At 35.2% G+C, this 27,750-nt stretch overlaps 1 protein-coding gene across 5 annotated transcripts in view; it reads right to left on the bottom strand.

The window, feature by feature from the left end:
- The window catches only part of MAP4K5 (mitogen-activated protein kinase kinase kinase kinase 5), a 113,790-nt gene that overhangs the window by 58,454 nt on the left and 27,586 nt on the right, over positions 1-27,750 (bottom strand). For all 5 annotated transcript variants that reach the window (XM_086709774.1, XM_086709775.1, XM_086709777.1 and 2 more), the window contains 2 exons: positions 4,128-4,218; positions 3,719-3,783 (listed from right to left, as the gene is read on the bottom strand). In XM_086709774.1, coding sequence (XP_086565900.1) covers positions 3,719-3,783; positions 4,128-4,218 — 156 coding nt within the window. The remainder of the gene's footprint in view (positions 1-3,718; positions 3,784-4,127; positions 4,219-27,750) is intronic.

Here is a 27,750-nt window from a genome sequence, read left to right as displayed (position 1 = left end):
GGCTCTGTGCTGACAGCGCAGAGCCTGCTTAGGATTCTATCTCCCTTTCTCTCTGTCCTTTCCCCCACTGACGCTGTCTTTGTCTCCCTCAAAAATAAACAAGTAATCTTTAAAAAAATGACAAAGTATTAACAAAACTTCTATGTATATAATTGGATGGCTTCTCACCATGAACACACATTATTCTTATAATCAGGAAACAAAACAAAAGGAAAGTTGAGAACCTTAAAATGTACTTTAAAAACAAGATTTACTCCATAACAACTTTGGTCTGTGAAAATATAAGCATTCATTACTTGCAAAGTGCAGTAGTAGGCACCATAGGACAGTCTATAGAAAACAACAGACATGATCTTAATCCTGAAAATTTTCTCTAAAATAAAACCAAGAAAAGAAATAAACATATGTAATTAATTATTGTTATATAGAGTGGAGAACCATAAGAGATCAATTGTTGAAATATACCAAGAGGAATCATACACATAAAGATCAAAATATTACTTTAGTATAATCCTTTCCTATATTTTTCAAACAGGAAAGCTTGATCCAGTACCTTATCTAAGAATTTAAAAAGCAACCAGGTTACTTCTGACAACCAGATCTCTATTACAAAATATAAGATCTTTCTGTAAGTACCTAACCAGACACTTCAGAATTATGCCTTCCAATACCAAATACCATGAGAGAATATCTGAAATCTGGTGTTTGCTGACAGTGAAACCAAATCAGGTACTTACACATAATCGTTCCTCAAGAGAGATATTTTACTGTATTATTTTAATGACTGGCTCTCTACATCTACTCAGGAACATAAAATTTTGGTTCCTAGTAACTTGATGGAATAGTAATAAAAGAGGGAAGGCATCATCTTATTAACAGTTTATTTTAAGTATATATGTTCTTGATTTCTACTGCTATCTAGTATACGATATACAGGGATGGACACTTCTTAGATTCAATTTAACTAAAAAAATATCAGGTTTAGTAATGAAAAGTAGAAATATCAAGAAGTAAGATTAATGTCTTAAATTATTCATTAAGTTTAAAAGGGGAAGTAGTAAAAACAATGCCAGCTATATAGGTTTATTTATCCATATTCTTGAGTTCTTGTTCTGTCAGTGTGAATAAAAATGATAATCATTATATAAAAACTTTTCATATAAATGATAATTCTTCCTAAAATCACAGAAAAGAATTTTAAATTGAGTGGCACAGAGTTGTTTTCTACCAATAATTCTTTTTTTTTTCATTTATTTATTTTTGAGAGACAGAGGGAGACAGAGCACAGGTGGGGGAGGGGCAGAGAGAGAAGGAGACGCAGAATCTGAAGCAGGCTCTAGGCTCTGAGCTGTCAGCACAGAGCCCGATGCGGGGCTCGAACCCACAAACTGCGAGATCATGACCTGAGCCGAAGTCGGATGCTCAACCAACTGAGCCACCCAGGTGTCCGTACCAATAATTCTTTTATTTATTTTTTTATTTAAAAAAAAATTTTTTTTTTTCAACATTTATTTATTTTTGTTGGGACAGAGAGAGACAGAGCATGAACGGGGGAGGGGCAGAGAGAGAGGGAGACACAGAATCGGAAACAGGCTCCAGGCTCCGAGCCATCAGCCCAGAGCCCGACGCGGGGCTCGAACTCACGGACCGCGAGATCGTGACCTGGCTGAAGTCGGACGCTTAACCGACTGCGCCACCCAGGCGCCCCCCAATAATTCTTTTAAATCAGACACATGGTAAAATAAGAGAACAATAATTCTAGCATGATATAATACATAAGAAAATGACTAGTGTGTAAAAAAATGGATTTGTTCTTGTTTTAAAAACTCTGTAATATTTTATATAATTGTAATATGTATGTGGTGCTAAAAATTATTTTAAATAAAAAATATCCAGACTTTAGACATCAATCACAACTATTTTTTTTGGTCATGGGTTATTTGTTGTGACAGAATTAGGTAATTATTATATTTATTAATTTATAATTAAATAATACATCAGTACATTTTCATTATAATTCAAAATTTTACTTAGGAGTCCCATTTCTCCCCTAGAAGTAATGACTTACCAATTTGGGACACATCTTTTCATTTTGCTGTGCATTAACATTCATATGTAATGTGAATATAAAAAATTACATTTTTAAATGTCTAAGTGTTATCAGTTATGCTATACATATTTTTTCATGATCTAGTTTTTCCATTTAAAAAGAGGCCTTGGGGAGATACAGCTAGTGGATATAAACGGAGCTACTTTATCTTTTTAAATGCTTCACAGTATTCCATATTGTAGGCGCAACATAGTTTATTTAACCATTGCTCTACTAATTTTTTAATTATTATTATTATTTTTTTTTATTTAGAAAGCAGGGAGGGGCAGAAGGAGAGGGAGAGAGAGAATCTTGAGCAGGCTCCACACTCAGTACAGAGCCCAATGCAGGACCCAATCTCGCAACTGTAAAATCATGATCTGAGCCAAAATCAAGGGGTGGACACTCAACCCACTGAGTCACCCCAATTGACTGATATTTTAACAATTTGAGCTCTACAAGCTACAAATTATTTAAATATTATTTACACCTGAAATTATTTAAATATTATTTACACCTGAAGAGCACTTATTTTTACATCTACTATGGTGGTATTTGTTAACTGGATGACTGAAATTTAATAAGGCTGTCATATAAAGCTTTTAGCATAGAAATGTTTGAAAATATTTCAGATAATTCTTAATAAACTATACAGTACAAAGTTGCAATGGGCGTTTTACTATTCCATATTTAGTTAAATAAAGAAAATAGAAATTGTTTTATAAGGATCTGTGTTTAGTCTCATTAACTAAAACATCAGGAAACTGTCAAAAACAAAACAAATTGGAAGCTAAATTGTAGAGCCAAAACAAAGACTATTTCTAAATGGTTATGGGTAATATCTAATTCAACTCAGAAAACTGCCTAAATTAACAGAATGTTCAATAAAATACTTCAAGTTTTTGAAAATATATTTTTTCAATATTTTTAAAAAGTTTATTCCTTTATTATTTCTGAGAGAGAGAGAGAGAGAGAGAGAGAGAGAGAGAGAGAGCGCACACGCACAAGTGGGGGAGGGCCACAGAGAGGGAGACACAGAATCCAAAGCAGGCTCCAGGTTCTGAGCTGTCAGCACAGAGCCCTAAGCAGGGCTTGAACTCATGAACCATGAGATCATGACCTGAGCCGAGGTTAGACACTTAACCAGCTAAGCCACCCAGGTGCCCTGAAAATTATACATTTTTAATACAAAAATACATCAACAACTAAACCTAGTTGTTTCCTTAGTTAGGTTAAGTGATTTCTAAGATAGATATACAATTTCTTTTATGTGAGAGTTAACCTTTGTAATTCAATTCTTATTTACAAAAATTGAGGCAGTTTCAAATATAGATAAAATACTTTCCTAGACACACATAAGATTTCCTAGATACTACATCTAAAAAGCAAAATTTGGACTCTATAAGAACTTCTGGATTTCTCAGATCAGGTTTCAGAAAATTTACTAAAAAACCAAAATAAATAAATAAATAAAGTTTAGATTTCTTTTATGCAATACTGCAGGAGCAGAACAGAACAATGTAAAAACGGTATATGTACCCATCAACATCCCTGGTTAACTAGAAATGTAAAACAACAATCATTAAACTCAAAGTTTGTTTTTAAAACGTAAAGTCAAATGAACAGTACCATGGTAAATATCTTGAAGTGATCCGCCACCACAGTATTCCATACAAATCCACAGTTTTTCTCGACTAATAAGAGAAAGAAAATTATATTAGCTAGTAATTCTCAATCACTGAAATACCCTTACAATAAATTATATTAAAAAAAAAAAAAAGAAATACCCTGAAGGCTTTCACTCTTCAGCACACCAAGGTTTAGAATGGATTACAGGGTGGTATAAACGCATAAATGGAGATGTCATTATTAATATAACAGGGGAGACTACAAGAAAACCTGAGAAATTTTAGAACTTCAGACAATATAACTTTAAAATTTTATATGTATAATAGCATTTACATGAAAGGCAGGGAGAGTGGTAGTAAAGAAATACAAAATTCAAGGAGAGCAGATGATGTTGTTGTCTTTTTTTTACCTGAGATAGCTCCCAAAGTAGGCAACAATGTTGCAATGTTTACATTCTTTAACCATAAATATTTCTTGTTGAATCAAAGAAAAATCATCTCCTGAAAAACAAAATGATAAAACTTAATAACAAAGTTATGTTTTGAGTCATATATGGGAAAAAAGAAAACTTTACAGTAAATGTTAGAGATGAGGAATTAGATACTCAATATAAGGGAATATAAACTGCTACATTCTTTCTAAAAAAGCAGAAGCCTTAAAAATACACAAAATCTTCGAACTCATAATTTCACTTTAAAAAAATTTTTTCTGAAGGAGATGTGCACAGAGATAAATGTTTTCTACAATGTGACTTAATGGAAGAATGAGTAAATAATTTATGGCACAGTTATACATATAATGCAGTTAAAACATGTTTTGATATGAAAATATGTTCATGCTATGTTAAAAAAGGGGTATTTTATATACGTTATATAAATACATATGTATAAAGAAGTATCTTAAAAAACTTACACAATGTTTATGTCCAGGCGGTAAAATTAAAAGTAATTTTGCTCTGCTTGACTTATCACTTACCATATTTTCTAGTTCATGCCACAAAATAGCAAGATTTCTTTTTTTGTTGTTGTCTTTTGTTTTTAGTGTTTATTTATTTTGAGAGAGAGAGCATGCGAGCAGGGTAGGGCCAGAGAGAGAGAGAGAGAATCCCAAGCAGGTTCTGTGCTGTCAGCACAGAGTCTAACACAGGGCTTGATCCCAAGAACCATGAGATCATGACCTGAGCCAAAATCAAGAGTCGGACACTTAACAACTGAGCCACCCAGGTGCCCAAGATTTCATTCTTTTTGATGGTTAAGTAATATTCCATTGTATATATACCACATTTTCTTTATCCATTCATCAGCTGGGCTCTTTCCATAGTTTGGCTATTGTTGATAATGCTGCTATAAACATTGGGGTGAATGTATCCCTTCGAACCTGTATTTTTTTTACTTCACTGACACGCAGAATTTAAGAAACAAAACAGATGTACATATGGGGAGTTAAGGGGGAGGGAGAGTAGAGGGAAACAAACCACAAGAGACTCTTAACAATAGAGAACTGAAGGTTGATGGAGGGAGGTGGGTGGGAGATGGGCTAGATGGGTATCAAGGAGAGCACTTGTGACGAGCACTGGGTGTTGTATGGAAGTGGTGAATCAGTGAATTCCACTCCTGAAACCAATACTGCATTGCATGTTAACTAAAATTTAAATTAAAAAAAAAAAAAAAAAAGTAGGGGCACCTGGGTGGTTCAATTGGTTAAGCGTCTTGACTTCAGCTCAGGTCATGATCTCGCAGTTGGTGAGTTTGAGCCCCACATCGGCTGTCTGCTGTCAGCACAGAGCCCACTTTGGATTCTCTGTCCCCCACTCTCACCCCTCCCTCGCTCACAAGCTCTCTAAAAAATAAACATTAAAAAAAAAGTAATTTTGCTTTCTTCTTATTCATATTTGCCAATTTATCACAAACTTGTTTGCCAGTTTATCACATTTATCACAAATTTATCACCAATTTATTCATGTTTGCCAATTTATCACAAACTTGTTTGAGTTATACAGGAAAAGTTAACAAAATGAAATACTTGTTAGGAATGCCTGGGTGGCTCAGTTGGTTAGCCATCTGAGTTTGGCTCAGGTCATGATCTCTCAGTGAGTTCAAGCCCCACATCCGGCTCTGTGCTAAGAGCTCAGGGCCTGGAGCCTGCTTCATATTCTGTCTCCCTCTCTCTCCGCCCCTTCCCGGCTAGTGGTCTCTCTCTCTCGCTTGCTCTGTCTCTCAAAATAATAAACATTAAAAAAAAATAAATTAAAAAAATGAAATACAGGTTAGATATGGGAATTTCGTAATTATTATGGGAACACCACCTAAAACGGTATTGTCACCGTACCATCAAACTTCATTTTGTACAGTAGTCTTTTTTGAAGTTTTTATCTTAATTATAGTTAACATACAGCATTATGTTAGTTTCAGGTATACAACACAGTGATTGAACAATTCTATACACAGGTATACAATATAGTGATTGAACAATTCTATACATTACTCACTGCTCATCATGATAACTGTGCTCTTAATCCCTTTCACCTATGTCACCCACCTCCCCTCTGGTAACCATCAGTTTGTCTCTATAGTTAAGTCTGGTTTTTTTGTTTCTTTGTTCATTTATTTCTTCAATTCCAGATATGAGTGAAATTATATGGTATTTGTCTTTCTCTGACTTATTTCACTTAGCATTGTACCCTCTAGATCCATCCATGTTGTTGTAAAAGGCAAGATTTCACTCTAAAACAAAAACAAAACACCTATTTCATAATCATCTGCCAGTAGAAGGGGCTTAATGGAGATAATCTAAAACAGATGATGATCTGTGTTTCCCATTATCAATTTATGTAGAAGTAGGGAGTAAATCCTGCAAATTACAGTAAAAAGCCTGCTCACCAAGGTGCACAGACTGTCTTTGTCTGCTCCTGGGCACCAGAATATTGTTTCTCCTTGTATCTCACTCCTCTACTTGTGCCTTTTCCATTACAGCATTAAAACATTCTTTACACAAGCTAATCTCCAACAAGCAGGCTAGATTCTAGTTTATCCTTCACTTTATTAGGAAGCTCTGAATTACACATGAAAGAAGAGTAAAGAATCACCTAACTTTGTTAATATATACTACTCTTTGGATTTCAGTCTACTCTTTTTTTTTGTTTGTTTGTTTTTTTATGTTTATTTTTGAGAGAGAGAGAGAGAGAGAGTATGAGCAGGCTAGGAGCAGAGAGAGAAAGGGAAACACAGAATCTGAAGCAGGCTCCAGGCTCCGAGCTGTCAGCACAGAGGCTGATGCAGGGCTCGAACTTACAAACTGTAAGATCATGACCTGAGCCGAAGTTGGACGCTTAACTGAGCCACCCAGGTGCCCCTCAGTCTACTCACTTTTAAATGTGCACAGAAGTCATATGTGAACTGTGCTGAAAATGCTTCAGTTAAGTCTGGAATTTAGAACAGATTTTCTCACAGGAGTAACTTCACAAATGATGCCTAACTTTTTTTTTTTTTTTATAAAATTTTAAACAGAATATGTTTCATCTCAGTAGCCTAAACATGCTTATGATTTTATTTATTTTATTTTTTTATTTTTAAATGTTTTTCTTTCTTTATTATTTTTGAGAGTGCAAATGGGTGCTGGACAGAGAGAGAGAGGGTGACAGAGGATTGAAGCAGGCTCTGTGCTGACAGCAGTGAGCCCGATGTAGGGCTTGAACTCATGAACTGTGAGACCACGACCTGAGCTGAAGTCGGACGCTCAACGGAGCCACCCAGGGGCCTAGGTGCCCCTCTTATGATCATTTTAAACCATATTTGTACCATTTTTCAGAACACACAAAATTGCATATGGGCAATTTCCACTGCCTGTGCCCCTGGAAGGGAGCAGAGCCACAGATAATATAAAGGTTTTTTTTTCCAGGGGCGCCTGGGTGGCTCAGTCAGTTGGGTTATATATACCTCAGGTCATGATCTCGCGGTCTGTGAGTTTGAGCCCTGCATCAGGCTCTGTGTTGACAGCTCAGAGCCTGGAGCCTGCTTCTGATTTTGTGTCTCCCTCTCTCTCTGCCCCTTCCCGGTTTGCTCTCTGTCTCTCCCTCTCTCTGTCAAAAATGATAAACATTAAAAAAAATTGTGTTTTTCCAGTGAAGTCCTTTTATAATCTTAATTATTTTTAATTTACATCCTAGTTAGCATATAGTACTATAATCAGTGATTCATCCCCTATATATAACACCCGGTATGATGCCTAACTTCTTAATGGTGTCTAAATTCTTAAACTGACTTATAAAAGCCAATAATATGGCTGAACTAATACTAATAATAAACCACTATTTCCTGGGGAAATTTAGGTGAGGTCCACCCCACAACTGTGGTCTCAGCAGAAGCTATGTGAGCTTTCCGCCAAAAAAGGTGGGGCCTTGGTGAGGCTAAGCAACAGTTTTTTACAGTTGTAGATGGAAACTAGAGTTCACAAGAATAGGTCATTAATAACTCAGATGTTTGAGGACTGCGGCTTCTTTGATATATTTAGTGAATAAACTCTATTTTTGAATATATTCTTCATATATCCGATTCACCATTGTCTTAAGATTTAATCCAAAGGGGTTAGAATCTTCTTTGAATTGAAACTGTACCATGGAACAGACTTACATAAAGATAATATTTCTGCAGTCTATCCTGAAAGGCAGATAAGCTAAATGTAGTTATTTATTACAGAAGTAGCTATTCTTTGATGGCTTATATCAGCTTCTTCAAAATGATCTAAATTGGGGTTTATTTTATTCTTCTGATTGGGTGATGCCAGACTACTGTTTCCTTTCCTTGAAATATACCATAAAATCCACTGGATTCAGACGCTTCAGGCCTAGAGGTTCCAGCTCTGTTCATGTATAAATGGGTTTTGAGGAGTTTATTTTCTCAAAAAAGAGAAGTTTTATTCTTCATACTTAGGCAATGTGAAGATGAGACTAGCTGAGAAATACAGAGCCCCATGTCTGCAGTTTTGACTAAGTACCTGTTATTTCCTTCTGGAGGTCTTGCTAGCCCCCTGAATTTAAATATGTCCCAAGATACCAGTATCTTCTTTTAAAAATCAATTTTCTCTTTGGCCTTTCTATTTGTGTTAATGACACTTATTTTCTAAGGGACTAACCTCTGGCAGCCTCTCCATAGCCCTCCTAAGAAAACTGACCTCTATGCATCAAGAACTACAATTTGTGTCATGTGATCTTCTACTTGCTGAAGGCACAGAGGTGGACAACTGACCTAAAAGAAATGAGATGAGCTAATTATATTTGGTCTCTGTAAAATTTGAACCATGGAGACTAAGTCATTGGTAATCAGCAGAATCACATTAAAAGTGGAATATGAGAGTCTATGAATGACGGTGGCTAAGGTTACTAGAGAGGTACTGAAAACCTGGCTTATGAGTACATCTTTATATAGGAAGGGAAAGATCCACTAGAGCTTGAATGTGTGCCAAAGCACAGGCAGAGACAGCTGGATCAGACAGCTGATCACCGAGACCAGAGGGTTATAACCTCAGACTCTTTTAAGGGTGGGTGATTATGTCTGGCTGGCTGGCTGTCTTAAGGAACTCAGCCTGATACTCCTAGGAAAAGAGTGGCCCTCTTCAGCCAAAAAAGTGATCCAACGAGAGAAGGATGGAAGCTGTGTGTCTGGGATGGTTGACACTGGAACGAGTCCTGTTTCTTAGTACTCTTAAGATTGGCCTGAACCCTGGAAGGTAGCTATAAAGAAGAAATGGACAGTGCAGGTATTGGTTATTTCATTCTGGTTCTAGATGGTACTGACACTGGGATTTGCATTTTTAATTTTTTTAAGTGTTGCATTAGGGTTCCCAGTTAGAATGTTCAGTGACCACCAGCGCAGTGATTGCAACCTCTACCAGTGTTGCAAGGCTAATATTCAAAGATAGATTTGGTAATAAGGGCAACAAGCACTGCAATGTCCTAAAACCCAAGTTTTAAAGAGGGAGAAACTCTACTGCTGTCCCTTGTTCCTAAGCCACCTCCTGTCTATCATCATACTACAACCCTAAACTACCATTTTTTTTAAGTTTTGTTTTTAAAGTTTATTTACTTATTTTGAGGGGGGGAGGGGCAGCGAGGGGGTGGTTAAGAGAGAATCCCAAGCAGGTTCTACACTGACAGTGCAGAGCCCGACTTGAGGCTCGAACTCACAAACTGCAAGATCATGACCCGAGCCAAAAATCAAGAGTTGAACGCTTAACTGACTGAGCCACCCAGGTACCCCTAAACTACAGTTTTTAAGTGGATTGAGCAGCCCATTCCCCCCAACAGACTACTCTATAAAAAAAAAATGTAGCCTTAATACCTGGGGTCACTTAGGTGGTTGATTTTTGCTTTCAGCTTCTTAGTTTTGAATACAATTAGCCAATGTCAGTGTTTATTCAGCTACCAGCTACTTCTGCTATAATCAGTCCATTAAGATTAGGATCAGGTTGGACTTCTGTTAACACCACACTTAAGGCATTTCTAAAAACATAAGGAAAGAAGAGAAGCCTTGGAAGGCAATACACTAGAACTATATAGGACGCACTGGTTGACATAAAAAGCACAGGCATTCACATTCTGGAAATAAACAGGAGTAAACTGGTTGCACTCTTCGTGTAAGAGTCCTCTCGATTATACCTGGATTCAATATTCTTTTAAGGGTTTCTTGCAACCAAATAGGTCCTAAAAGATAGAACTTGGGAAATGATTAAAAGCCCCCTTTTAATAATGCCCCCTTAAAAAAATAAGAAAGAAGGGAAGGTATTAGGTATTAAAAATCTGGTTGTGACAAAATGAAAGGCAGCAATAAGATTCACTGCATGCTCCCTCAAATAATATGGTAGCAAATCATGGATTTAATACTGAGGTCGTCAATTAAACCAGTATCTATAATTACATGAGCAGCTGCTGATCTACAGCAATTTAAAGGGCTTAGAGTTGAGCTATAGTATGGTTCCTTTAGCAACACAGCAATAAAAGGACAATGCTAATTTCTAGAACATCTGGCCCAAGGCACAGAGAGGGAAAAAGCACCATTATGAAATCCTAACAGCCCAAATCAGAAAGTCATCTTTGGAATTGCTGAATCATGACATCATACCCTCAGCTGACTTTGCAACTGCAATAGGTTTAAAAAAAAAGGGGGGGGGGCTGACAAGTGGAATGGGAATATCTGGGAGATCAGATAATTCCCAGGCCCCTGGAAATATATTTACTGTAATGTTCCTCTTTCCAGCAAAAGAAGTACAATCAACTCTGTTAAGGAGTGGACTCCCTATTGAGGTGTGGCCTATGATTAGAATGTCAACACAGCATGAGCTAAAAACTATATAAGTCAGAGCAAGGAAGAGATTAAATCCAGGAATAACTGTTGACTTCTAGGGAATATATTCAAAAGCTAGAGTTTTTTGTTTGGTTGGTTGGTTTTGTTTTTTTCTCCCACACCCACTCACCGCCCACTAACAGTTTGGAAAAGAAGCTATTTCTATTCTTCAGAAGTTACCCTAGAAACTTTAATGTGCATATTTTCCTTGGTAAAGGCTACATATAATTCCTATCTTTACTCCCCCTTTCAAACAATACAATAACATTGGAATGCTTTAACTCTATTACTTCTTCCCAACTCATTCTGTTGTTGGCCAGAATATTAGTTCTTTTCTCACAAAGATCATCTTCATTATCCTTTTGTACATAGGTATGCTTTAGTTTTTTGAGATTTACTCATATTTAATCACTTTCTTTGCTCTTCTTACTTTTTGCATCTCAGGCTTACCATCTGGTATCACACTCCTTCTGCTTAATGTTTATCTTTTAGAATTTCCTTTAGTGAGGTTCTATTGGTGACAAACATGGTTAGCTTCTGTATGAAAATGCCTTTATCCTGCCTTCATTATTAAAAGGTATCTTCATTGGATGTACAATTCTAGGTTTATAGTCCTCTTAGTTCTTTGAAGATATCCACTGTCTTCTACCTTCATTGTTTTGGTAAGTCACTGTTAAGTCTTAATAGTCCTTCTTCTATAATGTCTTCTCTAGTTGATTTAAAGATTTTCTGTCTTCAGTATTTTGCAGTTTCACCATGACATATGCAAATGTGCACTTTAAATTTTTTTTTTTTCAACTTTTTTTAATTTATTTTTTGGGACAGAGAGAGACAGAGCCTGAACGGGGGAGGGGCAGAGAGAGAGGGAGACACAGAATCGGAAACAGGCTCCAGGCTCCGAGCCATCAGCCCAGAGCCTGACGCGGGGCTCGAACTCACGGACCGCGAGATCGTGACCTGGCTGAAGTCGGACGCCCAACCGACTGCGCCACCCAGGCGCCCCAGATGTGCACTTTAAAAAAAATTTTTTTTCTGGTTGGAATTCTTAAATATTTGGTGTTTCCGGTCAGTTCTGGAAAATTTTTCACAATAAATGCTTCAAACATTCCCTTTGCCCAAATGTATCCCTACTCTGATTAGATCTCAGTTAAATCTTTTCACTCTATCTTCCACGTATTTTACATTTTCTTATTTTTTGTCTGCTTCTCTGTGCTTGCTATATTTTGCACAGTTTCTTCATTGCCTCTTCAGCTATGTCTAACTTGTTACATCTGTCGAATGTTAAATTTGTAATGATTTTTCATTTCTAGAAGATCAATTTGGTTGTTTTAAAAATCTGCTCCTGACAAGGAACCCTCTTGCACTGTTGGTGGGAATGCAAACTGGTGCAGCCGCTCTGGAAAACAGTGTGGAGGTTCCTCAAAAAATTAAAAATAGATCTACCCTACGACCCAGCAATAGCATCACTAGGAATTTACCCAAGGGATACAGGAGTGCTGATGCATAGGGGCACTTATACCCCAATGTTTATAGCAGCACTCTCAACAATAGCCAAATTATGGAAAGAGCCTAAATGTCCATCAACTGATGAATGGATAAAGAAATTGTGGTTTATATACACAATGGAATACTACGTAGCAATGAGAATGAAATATGGCCTTTTGTAGCAACGTGGATGGAACTGGAGAGTGTTATGCTAAGTGAAATAAGTCATATAGAGAAAGACAGATACCATATGTTTCACTCTTGAGTGGATCCTGAGAAACTTAACAGAAGACCATGGGGGAGGGGAAGGGAAAGAAAAGTTAGAGAGGGAGGGAGGCAAACTATAAGAAACTCTTAAAAACTGAGAACAAACTGAGGGTTGATGGGGGTGTGGGGGGGTGATAAATAAATACATAAATAAAATAAAATAAAATAAAATAAAATAAAATAAAATAAAATAAAATAAAATAGAATAAAATAAAATAAAATAAAAATCTGCTCCTTCCAACAGTTTACTTTTTACTCATATTTTCATGACTTTTTAATTTATCTAATCATATCATATATTGAGTATATAATTCCAAAATCTGATGTCTTCATGTTCTGTTGTTGTTTCTGCTGGCTCTTGCTCAAGGTACCTTAATTCCTTGTGTCGTCTGTGATTTTTGACTTTGAACTCTTATTTCTTGGAACTTTATCTATTGGAATTCTTTGAAGCTTGGGTCAAAGTTGAGAAACTACAGTTGTTTCTGCTAGGTGGCTGAGTGTGCTACCCTAGGAGACAAACTGAAAAACTAAGGTTTTTAAAGCCACACACAGTGCGACTCCAATTCAAGACAGGCAATATTTTTTTGATAGTCATTGGCTGGGCAATGGGCAAGGTTATTTCTAGTTTACCCATACTAAAAGCCTTTGGGGATGCTAGGTTTTTGCAGGGTAGTGATACTTCACCTAGAATGGGTGTTGGACTTTGTCTCCTATACCTATTGCCCTCTGTGAAGGATGTAAAAGGCAAATCACAATTTTATTTGGTTCAAAAAAGTTTCCTCAAGATTTAAGCCAGCCCCAGTGTCCTCTTGCCTATTTCTCTAGGTTTTTAGAATTTGATTATTCTTTACTTTCTTACAAGACACTCAAGCTTTTTGTATCTGTTTCCTCACCCATAAATGAGGATATAAAATCACAGAGGATTATTTTGAGAATTAACTTGATATTTCTAACATACATATTAAGTACCATAGAAGTGTGTTACTATTATTTCTACTGGATTGGTGTATTTTAAAAGATTAGAAAACTTTTAATCTATCCTGTTTTGTGTTTTTTAGCAGTAGTAAGATTAGGTAAGGTATTGGCTATGGAGCAATTAAAAGGTAAAATCTAATTATTTTTTTCTATAGCTTTTAATGTATCAATTCTGAAAATGAGTAAGTAAAGCAATTGTTTTTGCTTTTTTATAAGTAACATGAAAACAAACTCTGGAGGACAGCTAAAATGTACTTTTTATTAGAATTATCAAACCATTATATAAGGACTATGTATTAGACTTACTAGTTTTATCCCATTAAAATTTGAAATTGGATATTTTATTTTTTTAATTTTTTTTTAAAGTTTTAAATGTTTATTTTTGAGAGAGGGAGAGAGAGTATGCAAGATTGGGGGGGGGGGGGTGGACAGAGGCTCTGAAGCAGGCTCTGTGCTGATAGCAGTGAGCCCGATGCGGGGCTCAAACTCACAAACTGTGAGATCATGACCTGAGCCGAAGTTGAATGCTTAACTGACCAAGCCACCCAGGCATCCCCCAAATTGGATGTTTTAAAGTACTATTTTTCCATTCTTAACTAATCATAAAATCACCTAGTAATTATAGATTCCTAGGCTCACTCTCTACTTTGTGAATCAGAATCTTCAGGAGATTCCTAACATCAGGCAAGTTTCAGAAATACTGTTTTAAGTAATGCTGTTTGGATAAGTATTTTCTGAGTTATAAGTACCTGATTTATAAAGTTTGTAACAACAGCCACTTATATTGACACAACTATTCTACTCCAAGATGATGCATCCTCATTCTTTTGGAGAAGAGCAAACCTGTCAGACAACTTTAACGTTTGGCTGCTGGTATACATAATTATCTGATTTTTTAATATATATTAATATTAAATACATTTACATAAATATAAACATATACACATAGAAGTATATATAGAATATATATAGAAGCGTATATAGAAATATATACACATATATATTTCTTTTGTACTACTTTTCTTCACTCCTTTGGGTGGTGGGAAGGAAAGAGGGTGATGAACATGCATATATATAATTTCTGTCTCACCCTCTTCTGACAGTTAATTCCATATCAGGCAATCTTTCTTTCTCACAAATACATCTATTTTCCTTAATCTGCTTACTCATTTCTATCATCTAATTCCTGGTTATTTGCTCCAGGAAAATCTCATTCTCTACTCTTTTTGTTTTCTGCATGGACAAAAATCTCTAAACATGCCTAGTAAATTAAAAAAAATTTTTTTTAATGTTTATTTTTATTTTTGACAGAGAGAGAGAGAGAGAGAGAGAGAGACAGAGCATGAGCAGGAGAGGGGTAGAGAGAGAGGGAGATAGAGAATCCGAAGCAGGCTCAAGGCTCTGAGCTGTCAGCACAGAGCCTGACGCGGGGCTCGAACTCACATTCTGAGATCATGACCTGAGCCGAAGTTGGACACTCAACTGACTGAGCCATCCAGGTACCCCAAACATGCCTAGTAAATTTAAAAACTACTATTGTAACATCTACTCAAGAAAAGGAAAGTCAAAGTCCTGGACCAACAAATATACAAAGAATGTACCTGCTACTACTAAAGCTTTTGCAAGTACCTAGATATACTCTTCAAAATGTCCTTAAGATTTGATTTTCTAATATCTTGTGGAGGGTTTTTGCATCTACGATTATGAGAGACACGGGTCTGTAGTTTTTGTTTTGTTTTGTTTTTTGTACTGCCTTTGGTTTTGGTACGAAGGTAATGCTAGCATTATACATAAGGCAGGCATGTAACGTTTATTGGGTGCTGACCCTGCTAGGCACTAGGAATGTATTAGTAAAAAGCAAACAAAAACAGACAAAACACTTGCTCTCTGGGTGGGTGTCAGAAAGTTAAACAAATAAATGCGTGTCAAGTAGTGATAAGTGCTAAGAAAAAAAGTTAACCAAACCTCAGGAACACAGAATGGAGTTAAGTGCATTTTACATAGACTGAATGGTTGGAAAGGCCTTTCTAGTAGGGTGATATTTGAGGAATACAGATGAATATAGTGAGGGAGTAGGTCAAATGGATCCCTGTGAGAATAGTAGGATATAGGAGATATATATATATATATATATAATATATATATATATATATATAGGATATAGGCTATCTTATACTATCCTATAATACTATATAATATTCTATATACTCAAATACTATATATACTCTACAGCCTCAAATACTATACATACCCTATATAGAATATACATAGTATTGTGATATAGTATAGGATATACATATATATATATATATATATATATATATATATATATCCTGTATATAGGATATCCTATATAGAATATATATATCCTCAAATACTATATATATATCCTATATGGAATATATATAGTATTGTGATATAGTATAGGATATATGTGTGTGTATACACGCACACACACACACATATGGCACATATATACATAGCATATATATATATATATATATATGTATATGGCATATTATATATCCTAGACAGAATATATATAGCATTTGAGAATATAGAGTAGATATATATATACACACACATATATAGTATTTGAGTATATAGGATATATATAGTATTTATAGGCTACAATATATACATTTAGTGTGTGTATATATATATCCATATATATATAGGATATATAAGATATATATAGTATTTGAGGATATAGATGAATGTAGTGAAGAAGTAGGTCAAATAGATCCCTATGAGAATAGTATTCTAGACATAAGGAACAGCAAATATACAAGTTTTAAAGCAGGAGTGTGTCTGGCACATTAGAAAACAGAGAGAAGCCCAGTGTTTCTGAAGTGAACCACAACAGTGGTAGAAGATGAGATGAATGAAGGATTAGAAAGCCAGATCAAAAATAGCCTTTTCAGCCATTATCATAAGGACCTTGGATTTTAATCCAAGCAAGATGCAAGCCTCTGAGATTTTTGAGCAATAGAGTATAGTATCTTGGTTTCAGAAGGATTGCTCTGGTTGCTGTGTTGAGAACAGATTCAATATAGCCCAATAGGGGGTGGGGAGGGAAAAAGCTGGGGGGGTGTTGATATCATAAGGCCTAAAGCAGAATGATCATTGAGATAACTCATGCTAAAGTTGAAGTGGCTTAGACCAAAGTGGCAGCAAAGAAAGTGATGAGAAAATTAAGTCTGGATATATTCTGAAGGTGGAGTTTTTTAAGGTAGGAATGTTTATTTTTTAAATGTTCCACAGGTGATTTTCATCCACCCTCCTTCCCTTAATAGAACCACTATTATAATTCCTAGTAAGCTGTCTGGAGTTATGCAGTTATTAAGTGGTGGACAATGTTTAGAACCCTAGCAATCTATCTCCAGAGCCCCAAACCTATTCTGTCTCTTAAACCCCTAAAACTCTGTTCCTTCGTGTGACCATGTTTTGGAGAGGGCTATAACCTTGACTAATACCATCAAAATATTCTTTAATGTTACATATTGAACTTTCACTAAGTTTAGCATATTTTAATATTTCCACAAAAAGTGAAACAAGATTTACCAATCGTTATTTCAGCAAATAACAATTGGTTTATGCTTTTCTATCTTTCGTATTTCCACTAAAAGTACTGTTCATATTTCCTACTTTAATCTTCTATTAATAAATATTCACAGGAAACTATCAGAAACATGTCTAGTTCTATATGGGTATCAATAATGGAAATGACTTTAAAAGTAAATAAAACTTCTATTTCATATTATTGCATCACATTAATATTGTTATCTTACAATAGTCTAGCCAATGTGGAAAAATATAAAGAATAAAATAAAATTTACCCATAAATTCACTATCCAAAGACATTTACCATTCACATTTTGATGTCTTCTTCCAGTCCTATAAAATATTTAAGGTTTCTCCCACCATATACACAAATTGGGACTCCTACTCTACAGTTTCACAACCTATTTTGTAAACATTGTGTCACTAAAAATCATTTAAAAGGCATCCAAGTTGGAAAGGAAGAAGTAAAATTATTGGTTTGCACATGATATGATCTTATATGTAGAAAACTCTAAAGATTCCACAAAAAAACTTTTAGAATAAACAAATTCAGCAAAGCTGTAAGATACAAATTCAACACAAAAAAATCAGTTGTGTTTCTATACATTAATAATGAATAATCAGAAAAAGAAATTAAGAAAACAATTCTATTCACAATAGCATCAAAAAGAATAACATACTTAGGAATGAACATGACCTAGGAGGTAAAGTACACTGAAAACTACAAAACATTGCTGAAAGAAATTAAAGATGACACAAACAGAAAGACAGCCCATGTTCAGGAATAAGATAATTTACTACTGTGAAGAGGTCAATAAAATACCCAAAGCAATCTACAGATTCAATGTAATCTGTATCAAAATCCCAGTAGCATTTTCTTGGGAGATACGGGAAAAAATCATCTTAAAATTCATATGGAATCTCAAGGGACCACAAATAATTTTGACAAAGTTGGAAAACTCACACTTCCAGATTCCAAAACACATTACAAAGCCACAGTAATAACAACAGCATGCTACTTTGTGAAGGCAGACATAAAGATCAATGGTAGAGTGGAGAGCCCAAAAATAAACCCACACAATTATGGTCAAATGATCTTTGACAAGGGTGCCAAGACCACTCAAAGAGGAAAAGAGAGTCATTTCAACAAATAGTATTGGGAAAACCGAGTATCTTCATCTAAAAGAATGGAGTTTGACCCTCATATATGTACAAAAACCAATTCAAAATGAATTAAAGATCAATATGTAAGACTCAAAATTATAAAACTCTTAGAGGAAAACTTCCTAACATTGGATTTGGCAAGGGTTTCTTAGATATGACACCAAAAGCACAAGCAACAAAGGCAAAAGTAGATGAATGGGACTATGTCAAACTTAAAAATTTTTGTTCATCCATGGACACAATCAACAGAGTGCAAACACTACCTGTGGAATGGGTGAAAATATTTGTAAACCATTTATCTGGTAAGTGGTTAATATCCAGAATATACGAAAAATTCCTACAACTCAACAACAAAAAATAAATAACCCAATTAAAAAATGGGCAAAAGACTTGAATAGATATTTCCCCAAAGAGGATATATGGTCAACAAGCATATAAAAAGAGCTCAACATCACTAACCATCAGAGAAATGCAAATCAAAACCATGAGATGTCACCTCACATCCATCAGGAAAGCTATTATTAAAAAAAAACCAGAGTAACAAGTGTTAGTAGGGACACGGAGAAGGTGAAACCATTCTGTACTATCAGTGGTACTGCACACTGGTACAATCACTACAGAAAACAGTATGGCAGTTCCTCAAAAAATTAAAAATTTACCAGCATATCATCTAGTAATCCTACATCTACCTATATACCCCCCCCCCAAAAAAAAACTGAAAGCAAGTATCAAAGAGATATTTGCATGCCCATGTTCATAGCAGCACGAATCATGATAGCTGAGAGACAAAAGGAACCCAAATGTCCATCAACAGATGGATAAATGTATAAACCAAACATAGCGTATACATACAGCAGAATACTATGCTGCCTTTAAAAAAGGAAGGAAATCCTGTCACATACTGCAACATGGATGAACCTCAAGGATATTACGCCAAGGGAAATAAGCTGCTCACAACAGGACAAACACTGTATGATTTCAATTATAGGAGGTATCTGAAGCAATCAAAATTATCAATAAAGAATGGAGATGGTGGTCAGCAGGAGCCAGTGGAAGGGGAACAAGGGAATTGTTGTTTAATGGATATGGACTTTTAATCTACAAGATGAAAAAGTTCCAGAGATCTGTTTCACAACGATGTAAATATACTTAACATCATTAAACTATAAGCTTAAAAATGGTTAAGATGGTAAAGCTTAAAACAGGTACTTTTATCATAATAAAAATAATTTAAAATTATGTGAATATAGCCTCATTTATTTAACCATTTCACTATGGTTGGATATTCAAATATTTAAAAATATTGTTTTCAATTATGTGTTTTAAAAATAAAAATCTGATAACCTAAAACTTTTGGTATCATTTATAATAAAATTACAATACAAAAAGTAGCTCTCTTAATATTTATAATACTTAGCAATGGAAAAGCTTTTTGCACAGGTAAGTACTAAATATGTTCCTGCATTTATGAAATGAAAACAATGTGAAATACAGATACCAAAGGGAAAACTGATTTTACTGTATAGCTAATACATTAATAGTATCACTTCCAGAAAACTGATTAACTCAATGCTAAATATCCTGTCAGATAATATTCCAACACCTTGTTGATTTGTTTTTGTTGGTAATAAGGAGTTTTTTCCCTGAGCAAAATGAACACAGAATGTAAATACAACAGTCATTTCTAACAAAAAATTTTCTTAGACTCTGAAAACTCATCTAGAGGGAAAATCTCTATAAGTTTTAAATTCACAAATTTGGAATCAGACACTGAAGTTCGTTCACCTTTTTTTTTTTTTAATTTTTTTTTTCAACGTTTTTATTTATTTTTGGGACAGAGAGAGACAGAGCATGAACGGGGGAGGGGCAGAGAGAGAGGGAGACACAGAATCGGAAACAGGCTCCAGGCTCCGAGCCACCAGCCCAGAGCCCGACGCGGGGCTCGAACTCACGGACCGCGAGATCGTGACCTGGCTGAAGTCGGACGCTTAACTGACTGCGCCACCCAGGCGCCCCTCGTTCACCTTTTAAATTACATAGTAACAAAAAGTATCTTCATTTCAACATCATCTTGTGTTCAAGAAGCAAACTGGGATCTAATTGAAATTGAGTACCCTAGCATTACAAAGTGAATTCTACCTATAAAATGGCAAAAAATGTCTATTTAGCCTTTATTAGCTTTCTGTATCTATTATTTAAAGCTTCCCTCCCCCCCACCAAAAAAAACTGGTAGCATTTGGGACCTCAACTTAACTTTTCTACCAATTCAGACTTGAACTTTCCAAAGAGGGAAGACAAGATACTTACTAAGTAATATTAACTTAATATTTAATTTCACAGATAATTTTGAAAAATCAAAATTCTTAGATTTTAAAACAGAAGTTAAATACTAAAAAGCAAAGACATACCACTTAACCAGAATAGCTGACATGTGTCCTATTTGGCCAAAGCTCCTACTTTGGGATTTCTTTAAAGAACATTAACAAGGCAGGGACACCTGGGTGGCTCAGTCAGTTAAGCGTCCTACTTCAGTTCAGGCCATGATCTCGCGGTTCGCGAGTTCGAGCCCCACGTCGGGCTCTGTGCTCACAGCTCGGAGCCGGGAGCCTGCTCTGGCTCTCTGCCCTTCTCCTGCTCATGTTCTGTCTCTCTCTCAAAAATGAATAAACTTAAACAAAATTTAAAAAGAGAACACTGACAAGGCAAACTAAGATGGTTGTTTAAATCTTTATATACTTTTTAGGGGCGCCTGGGTGGCGCAGTCGGTTAAGCGTCCGACTTCAGCCAGGTCACGATGTCGCGGTCCGTGAGTTCGAGCCCCGCGTCAGGCTCTGGGCTGATGTCTCAGAGCCTGGAGCCTGTTTCCGATTCTGTGTCTTCCTCTCTCTCTGCCCCTCCCCCGTTCATGCTCTGTCTCTCTCTGTCCCAAAAATAAATAAAAATGTTGAAAAAAAATTTAAAAAAAAATAAAAATAAAAAAAATAAATCTTTATATACTTTTTGATTTTTTAAAAATTTACTTGCTCTGCTTATACTTCCAGGAAACAAGATGAAGTATTATTTAAAAACTGAGTAAAATGGTAAACATTTATTCAAAGATAAAGATTCTGGGGCGTCTGGGTGGCTCAGTCAGTTAAGCATCTGACTTCAGCTCAGGTCATGATCTCACGGTTCATGGGATGAAGCCCCACAGCGGCTCTGTGCTGACAGCTCTGTGCTGGAGCTGGCTTTCTTTGGATTCTGTGTCTCCCTCTCTCTCTCTGCCCCTCCCTGCTAGCATTCTCTCTCTCTCTCAAAACTAAACTTAAAAAAAGGATAAAGATTCCTATTCATTTTGAAAACTAATTTATGAAAGACATTTGTCATTTTATTTTAAAATACTGAATTGTTTCATGAACATTTCCAATTCAGCATTTTAAAAAACAAGCACATAAACAAACACAATTATTGTGCGTTAATCACCTTGGGCAATGATTTTATTACATCCCATCGTTGTAAGCAAGGCTCACAGTTTTGCTTTGTTTTAATTGAAGTGTAACTGACATACAACATTATATTAGTTTTAGATGTACAACATAATGATTTGATATTTGTATATATTGTAAAATGATCACAATAAGTCTAGTTAATGTTTGTCAATAATTACAACATTTTTTTCTTGTGATGTGAACTTTTAAGATTTACTCTCTTAGTAACTTTCACATATGCAATATAGTATTACTAACTACAGCCACCATGCTGTACCTTACATCTCATGACTTATTTTATAACTGGAATTTTGTACCTTTTGGCTCCCTTTACCAATTTCACCTATCCCCACCCCTACCCCCCCATCTCTGGCAGCCACCAATTTGTTCTCTGTATTCTATGAACTTGGTTTTTGTTTTCATTTAGATTTCACCTGTGAGATCATAAGGCATTTGTCTTTCTCTGACTTATTGAACTTAGCTTAACACCCTCTAGGATGCATCCATGTTGTCTCAAATGACAAGACTTCATTCTTTTCTCTCTCTCTCTCTCTCTCTCTCTCACACACACACACACACACACACACACACACACACACACACACACACACACACCTTCTTTACCCATTCATCTATGGATGCATACTTAGGCTATTTCCATATACATCTTGGCTACTGTAAAAACTGCCGTAATGAGCATGGAGGTGCATGTATCTTTTTGAATTAGTGTCTTCATTTTCTTCGGATGAATATCCAGAAGTGGAACTGCTATATCATATGATGGTTTCTATTTTTAACTTTCTGAGGCAACTCCACACTGTTTTCCAGAGTGGCTGTACCAGTTTAATTTCCACCAACAGTGCACAAGGTTCTCTTTTCCCCACATCCTCACCAATACTTCTTATCTTTTTGAGAAGAGTCATTCTAACAGGTGTGAGGTGATATCTCATTGTGATTTCGATTTGCATTTCCCTGATGATTAGTGATGCTGAACCTGTTTTCATGTCTCTGTTGGCCATCTGTATGTATTCTTTGGAAAAATGTCTATTCATAGCCTTTGCCCATTTTTAAATCAGATCATTTGGGATTGTTTTTGCTACTGAGTTGTTCAAGTTTTTTAACTATAATGTGGATAACTTTAAAATACTACTATTTAGTTTCACCAGAAATGACAGGTAATGTGAGAAGAGAATGAGGGGAAGGCAAAGTAGGATTCTGATGACCAGCTTTCCCAGGAATCTTGCTTCTGTTCTGGCTGTCGGCTGCCACTAGCTACAGACTTGTTGAGCAAAACGTGCATCTGTAAAATGAGTTAGCGGGAAGGCTGAAATTCAGACACAGACAGGAAAACATGGTGACATGCATCATCATAATATCTGCCTGCTTTTCTAGGGCAGTCCTTATGTCTGAACAAAGAGATGGAAAATGAAACTAAAACTCAAAATGGTATCATCAGTATTGTTTATTTTCAATACTAATCACTAGTAAGTCCAACTTTATTTGAATGTCACCATTTGTAAGATGGTGCCCATATTTAATAAGTATCTACTATTTAATAATAAATATTAAATAAATATTTAATACATTTCTAACGATACATAGAAATGATTTAATCATTCTTAAAAATAATCATTTACCTGTGTACACAAGGGGCAACAAAAATATAGAGACATAGGAAGGAATGCTGACATTTTCTTTTTCTACTAATTTTGTGGCTAATTCAAAAAAATTTTTTTCTGTGCTAATCTATTATTTTTAACTCTAAGTTTCACTTTAGAATTTTTATGAGTATTAGAAAGAGTTACAAAAGCAATCTGTTTCAGTAAAATTTTAAACATAATATTATAAAATTAAATTGTGCCAGGAAAGCCAGTAAATCTGTAATAAAATTCAGAACTCTACTATTAGTATAAACTTCAATAATCTATTTTCACCTGGGGTAAAAAGTATTATTAAGTTTACAGCTGGAATATCATTTACTTAAGAAAAAAAGTGTTGTTTATGTTTTACCAGACAGACGTAAGTTTTTCTAAGTCATACTGGCAAATAATTATCTTTTCATGTCTAAATACAATTCTAAACCAGCTCATCTGTTATATCAATACAAGGAAGCACTGGCTTTAGTGCAATTTTTTAAAAAGCTGCTCAGTGAAGAATTCATTTCTGAAATACAGCTGTCTCCAGAATTATTTGACGTATCTGAACTGAATGCTGGGAAAATTCATTAGCATACCATCATATTTTTTACCTAATCATTCCCTTAAGTCTGTTCCAAAAATGTGAAAGACATCATCTACTTTGGCTTTACTAAAAATGCTTGAAAAAAAAAAAAGGATATACAAATCTGTGCTCAACATGAAAACATTTTTTAAAAAGAAGCAAAATACAAAAGAAAACAATTCACAAATAAAATATAATGAAACAACCCCCATGAATAAAATCTCAGTCACAGATTAATTCCTAAAATTCTAAAGCACAGATGATGAAAACAAATGAAACTATTTACTAAAATGAAAAGTGCATATTTAAAGTATAAGAAAAACTTATAGTTGTTATTTACTAAATTTACTAAATTACTATTAATCATAAATTGATCTCTGAAGATATAATAAATATTAAGTCCTTATTTTCTGAACATCACAGCTTAGTGCTCGCTTCAGCAGCACATATACTAAAACTGAACATCACAGCTTATAGAAGATAAGCAGTATTAGTGCCACAAACAATCAGGCAAGACCTACAGAGGAAAAGTACCAAGATGGCCTTACAGTTTTCCCTAACATACACAGAGAAAATGTCTATAGACTTTTGAGGGTAGAAGAAGAATGTGTGATATAAATAGTTCTGTATCTAGTCAACTGGTCATTATTTTTTTTTTTTTTTTTTACACTGTAAGTCTACACAACAGTTGGTCTCATGGAGAACACTGGAATAGCTTAGACTTTCTTCTTATAGCAAGCTCAAATTGTATCAGACAACTCTGATCAGTCTAGTCAATTGGCCATTCTTATCCAAAGGCAGAAGAAAGACATTTATAATATTCATTTCTACAAAAACTATTTACTGAGTGCCTACTATGCGCTATATTATACTGTTTCAGATGCTGAAATAAAACAATCAAGAGAAACTACTACATATTTATTTATATTTATTACACACACACACACACATATATATATATATATATATATATATATATATATATATATATATATATATATATATATATATATATGGAAAGCATCAGGCACTCACATGTCCTATGCGGAGAACTAAAATAACAAGGGCTACCTTTAGATTAGGTAGTCAGAAATGGGTCCCTCTGACGACATGACTTTTAAGATGAGATGTAAATGACCAGAAGCCTTCTCCTCAAAAGATCATGAAACATAGTACTTCAGGTAGGATTTAGTTTAATTTTGGACTGTTTAAATAAAAAGAAAATGGAAGCAGAGTAGAGAAAGGAAAAAGACACATGATGAGCTCAGAGTAGACAAGGCAAATCATGTAGGGTTTTATAAGCAATGTTAAAAATGTGAATATTATTTTAAGTGGATTTGAAAGCTTCAGCGAGGTTTTAAGCAGGAGAGCACTATGATCTGATTTGTGTTTAAAGGATCACTATCACTCCGGTGGCCTTGTGGAAACTAGATGGTGGCAGATGGGAGGTGTGGGAGAGGAAACAGGGAGACCAGGAGGGTAGAGAAGATGATAAAGTAGACAGATGTAGGATATGTTTTAGAGGCAGAGTTGAAGAAACCTGCTAACAGACTGAATGGAATACAAATAAAAGAGAGAAATCAAGGACAATGGCTAGATTTTTGGCTTAGCTAACAGCTTATCAAAATGGGAAAGACTGAGGGAAGAGCATATTTGGGTTGAACAATCAATTTGTGAATTCAAATTATACTATCCCTAATACGTAAAGAAAAATGTATATCATGATATGATCCATTCTATTAATATCTGGTACAAAATAAGCCAATAAGAATGGCAACGACATGGCATAAAAAGACCAATAGCGGGTGCTGAATCCACTGAACATACAGCGGGCACCAAATCCACTTAAATATAAAACTAAGTCCAAATAATTGGTATGTTATAATTCTTAAAAGATATGCAGACTAATGCACACTCATGCTCCAGTACAATAAAAAAAAATTCTCAGGCTAAAAACTCTAAATAAACTAACAAATATCTGAAAATTGGGAGATTGAACAGGCAGGAGGATATAAATATGTAAAATTCAACATCTGCAAACCTTGAAGTCAATGACTTTCAGTTCTTAATAAACCAAAAACACACATTTAAGCACGTTATTCAAAGTCTTACAAGCCATCCTCTGTTAAAGAGGGTTTTTTTTTTTTTAATGTTTGTTTATTTTTGAGAAAGAGACAGGCAGAGTGCTAGTGGGGGAAGGGTAGAGAAAGAGAGGGAGATACAGAATCCTAAACAGGCTTCAGGCTCTGAGCTGTCAGCACAGAGCTCAAAGGGGGTGGGGCTCGAACTCACGAACCATGAGATCATGCATGACTTGAGCTGAAATCAGATGATTAACTGACTGAACCACCCAGGTGCCCCAGCCATCCTCTGTTAAAACTAGACTTTGTACCTTTCAAATTATCAGCAGTAAAAATAAAAGAGACCTCCAGCCATAATATTTTTAAAGCTTCAAAAAACATTAAAAAACAAAAACCACATTAGAAGATCAAACATCTCACTCAACAATAATAGTGACAGACTCATCTATTAAAAGGAGAAAAGATTTAGATAATCTAGGGTTTATAAAATAAAACTCAATATAATTAAGAGAAACATCTAAAAACCAATGAAGTTTCAGAAGGGATTAAAGCAAAACGATAGGCCCAAGTATAGTAGCTCTACCCATTTGTTATATGCCACACAAATATAAACAAAACAGGAAGCTGGCAAGTTCAACGTTTCAAAGAGCACTAAAAATAACAATTTTATCACAAAAAGTATGAAAAACTGTCTGCCAGAGAAAAAATAAATAAGTCCAGTAAAATCAATGGCTTGCGTAAGTATCAACAGTAACTAACTAGAAAGTGTAAGTGGGGGAAAATGTCATTCATAACAGTAAGAAATATCATAAATATGAATTATGTGGCAAGTTATAATACTTTCCTGAAGACCTGAATTTTAAAAATTCCTCCTTTTGTCAAAATGCCAAATTAAATGCTAAATTAATCTCACAAGCATTTTTCTCTTCGATAGAAATGATTTAAGGTCTCCTGAAAAATATATTATGTAAACAGAAAACAAGCAATGAAGATTATAAAATGCAGTGAAAAGTAAGAGTCATCAAAAACAGGGTAGTAGTGAACAAGGAATAGGAGGAAAAAAACAATCACTGGAACAGAAAACAAAACCCATGGTTACTTGGAAATTTAGTTTATGACAATCAAGGCATTTCAAACCTGCAAATAAAGGACAAGAGTCTGTAATAAACAGCTTTGGGAAACTGTCCAGCCACTTGAAAAAGAACAAACCTAGCTAGGGCTCTCCTTCACCCCTTAGAACGAAATTGTTCCTGATGGGTCAAACATATAAACGTTGGAAGAAAAGAAAGGAAAAAACTAGAGGAAATTACAGTTAAGTAGTTTTAGAACTGTGTAGTAGAAAAGGACTATGGAGGAAGAGGGGAATAGAGAAAGGAGGACTGACAAATTTATCTAGGAGGAAAAAAACCACTTCCACACAGAAAAGGAAAGTATCACAAGAGCAGAGTATGAAGAGAGAAGACAAACTGGAG

The sequence above is a fragment of the Puma concolor genome, chromosome B3, assembly GCF_028749965.1.
Source record: "Puma concolor isolate L17-30 chromosome B3, mPumCon1.1.hap2, whole genome shotgun sequence".
Classification (NCBI taxonomy): domain Eukaryota; kingdom Metazoa; phylum Chordata; class Mammalia; order Carnivora; family Felidae; genus Puma; species Puma concolor.
The sequence above is the reverse complement of the archived record's forward strand: the minus strand, read 5'-3'. Positions and strand labels throughout refer to the sequence as shown.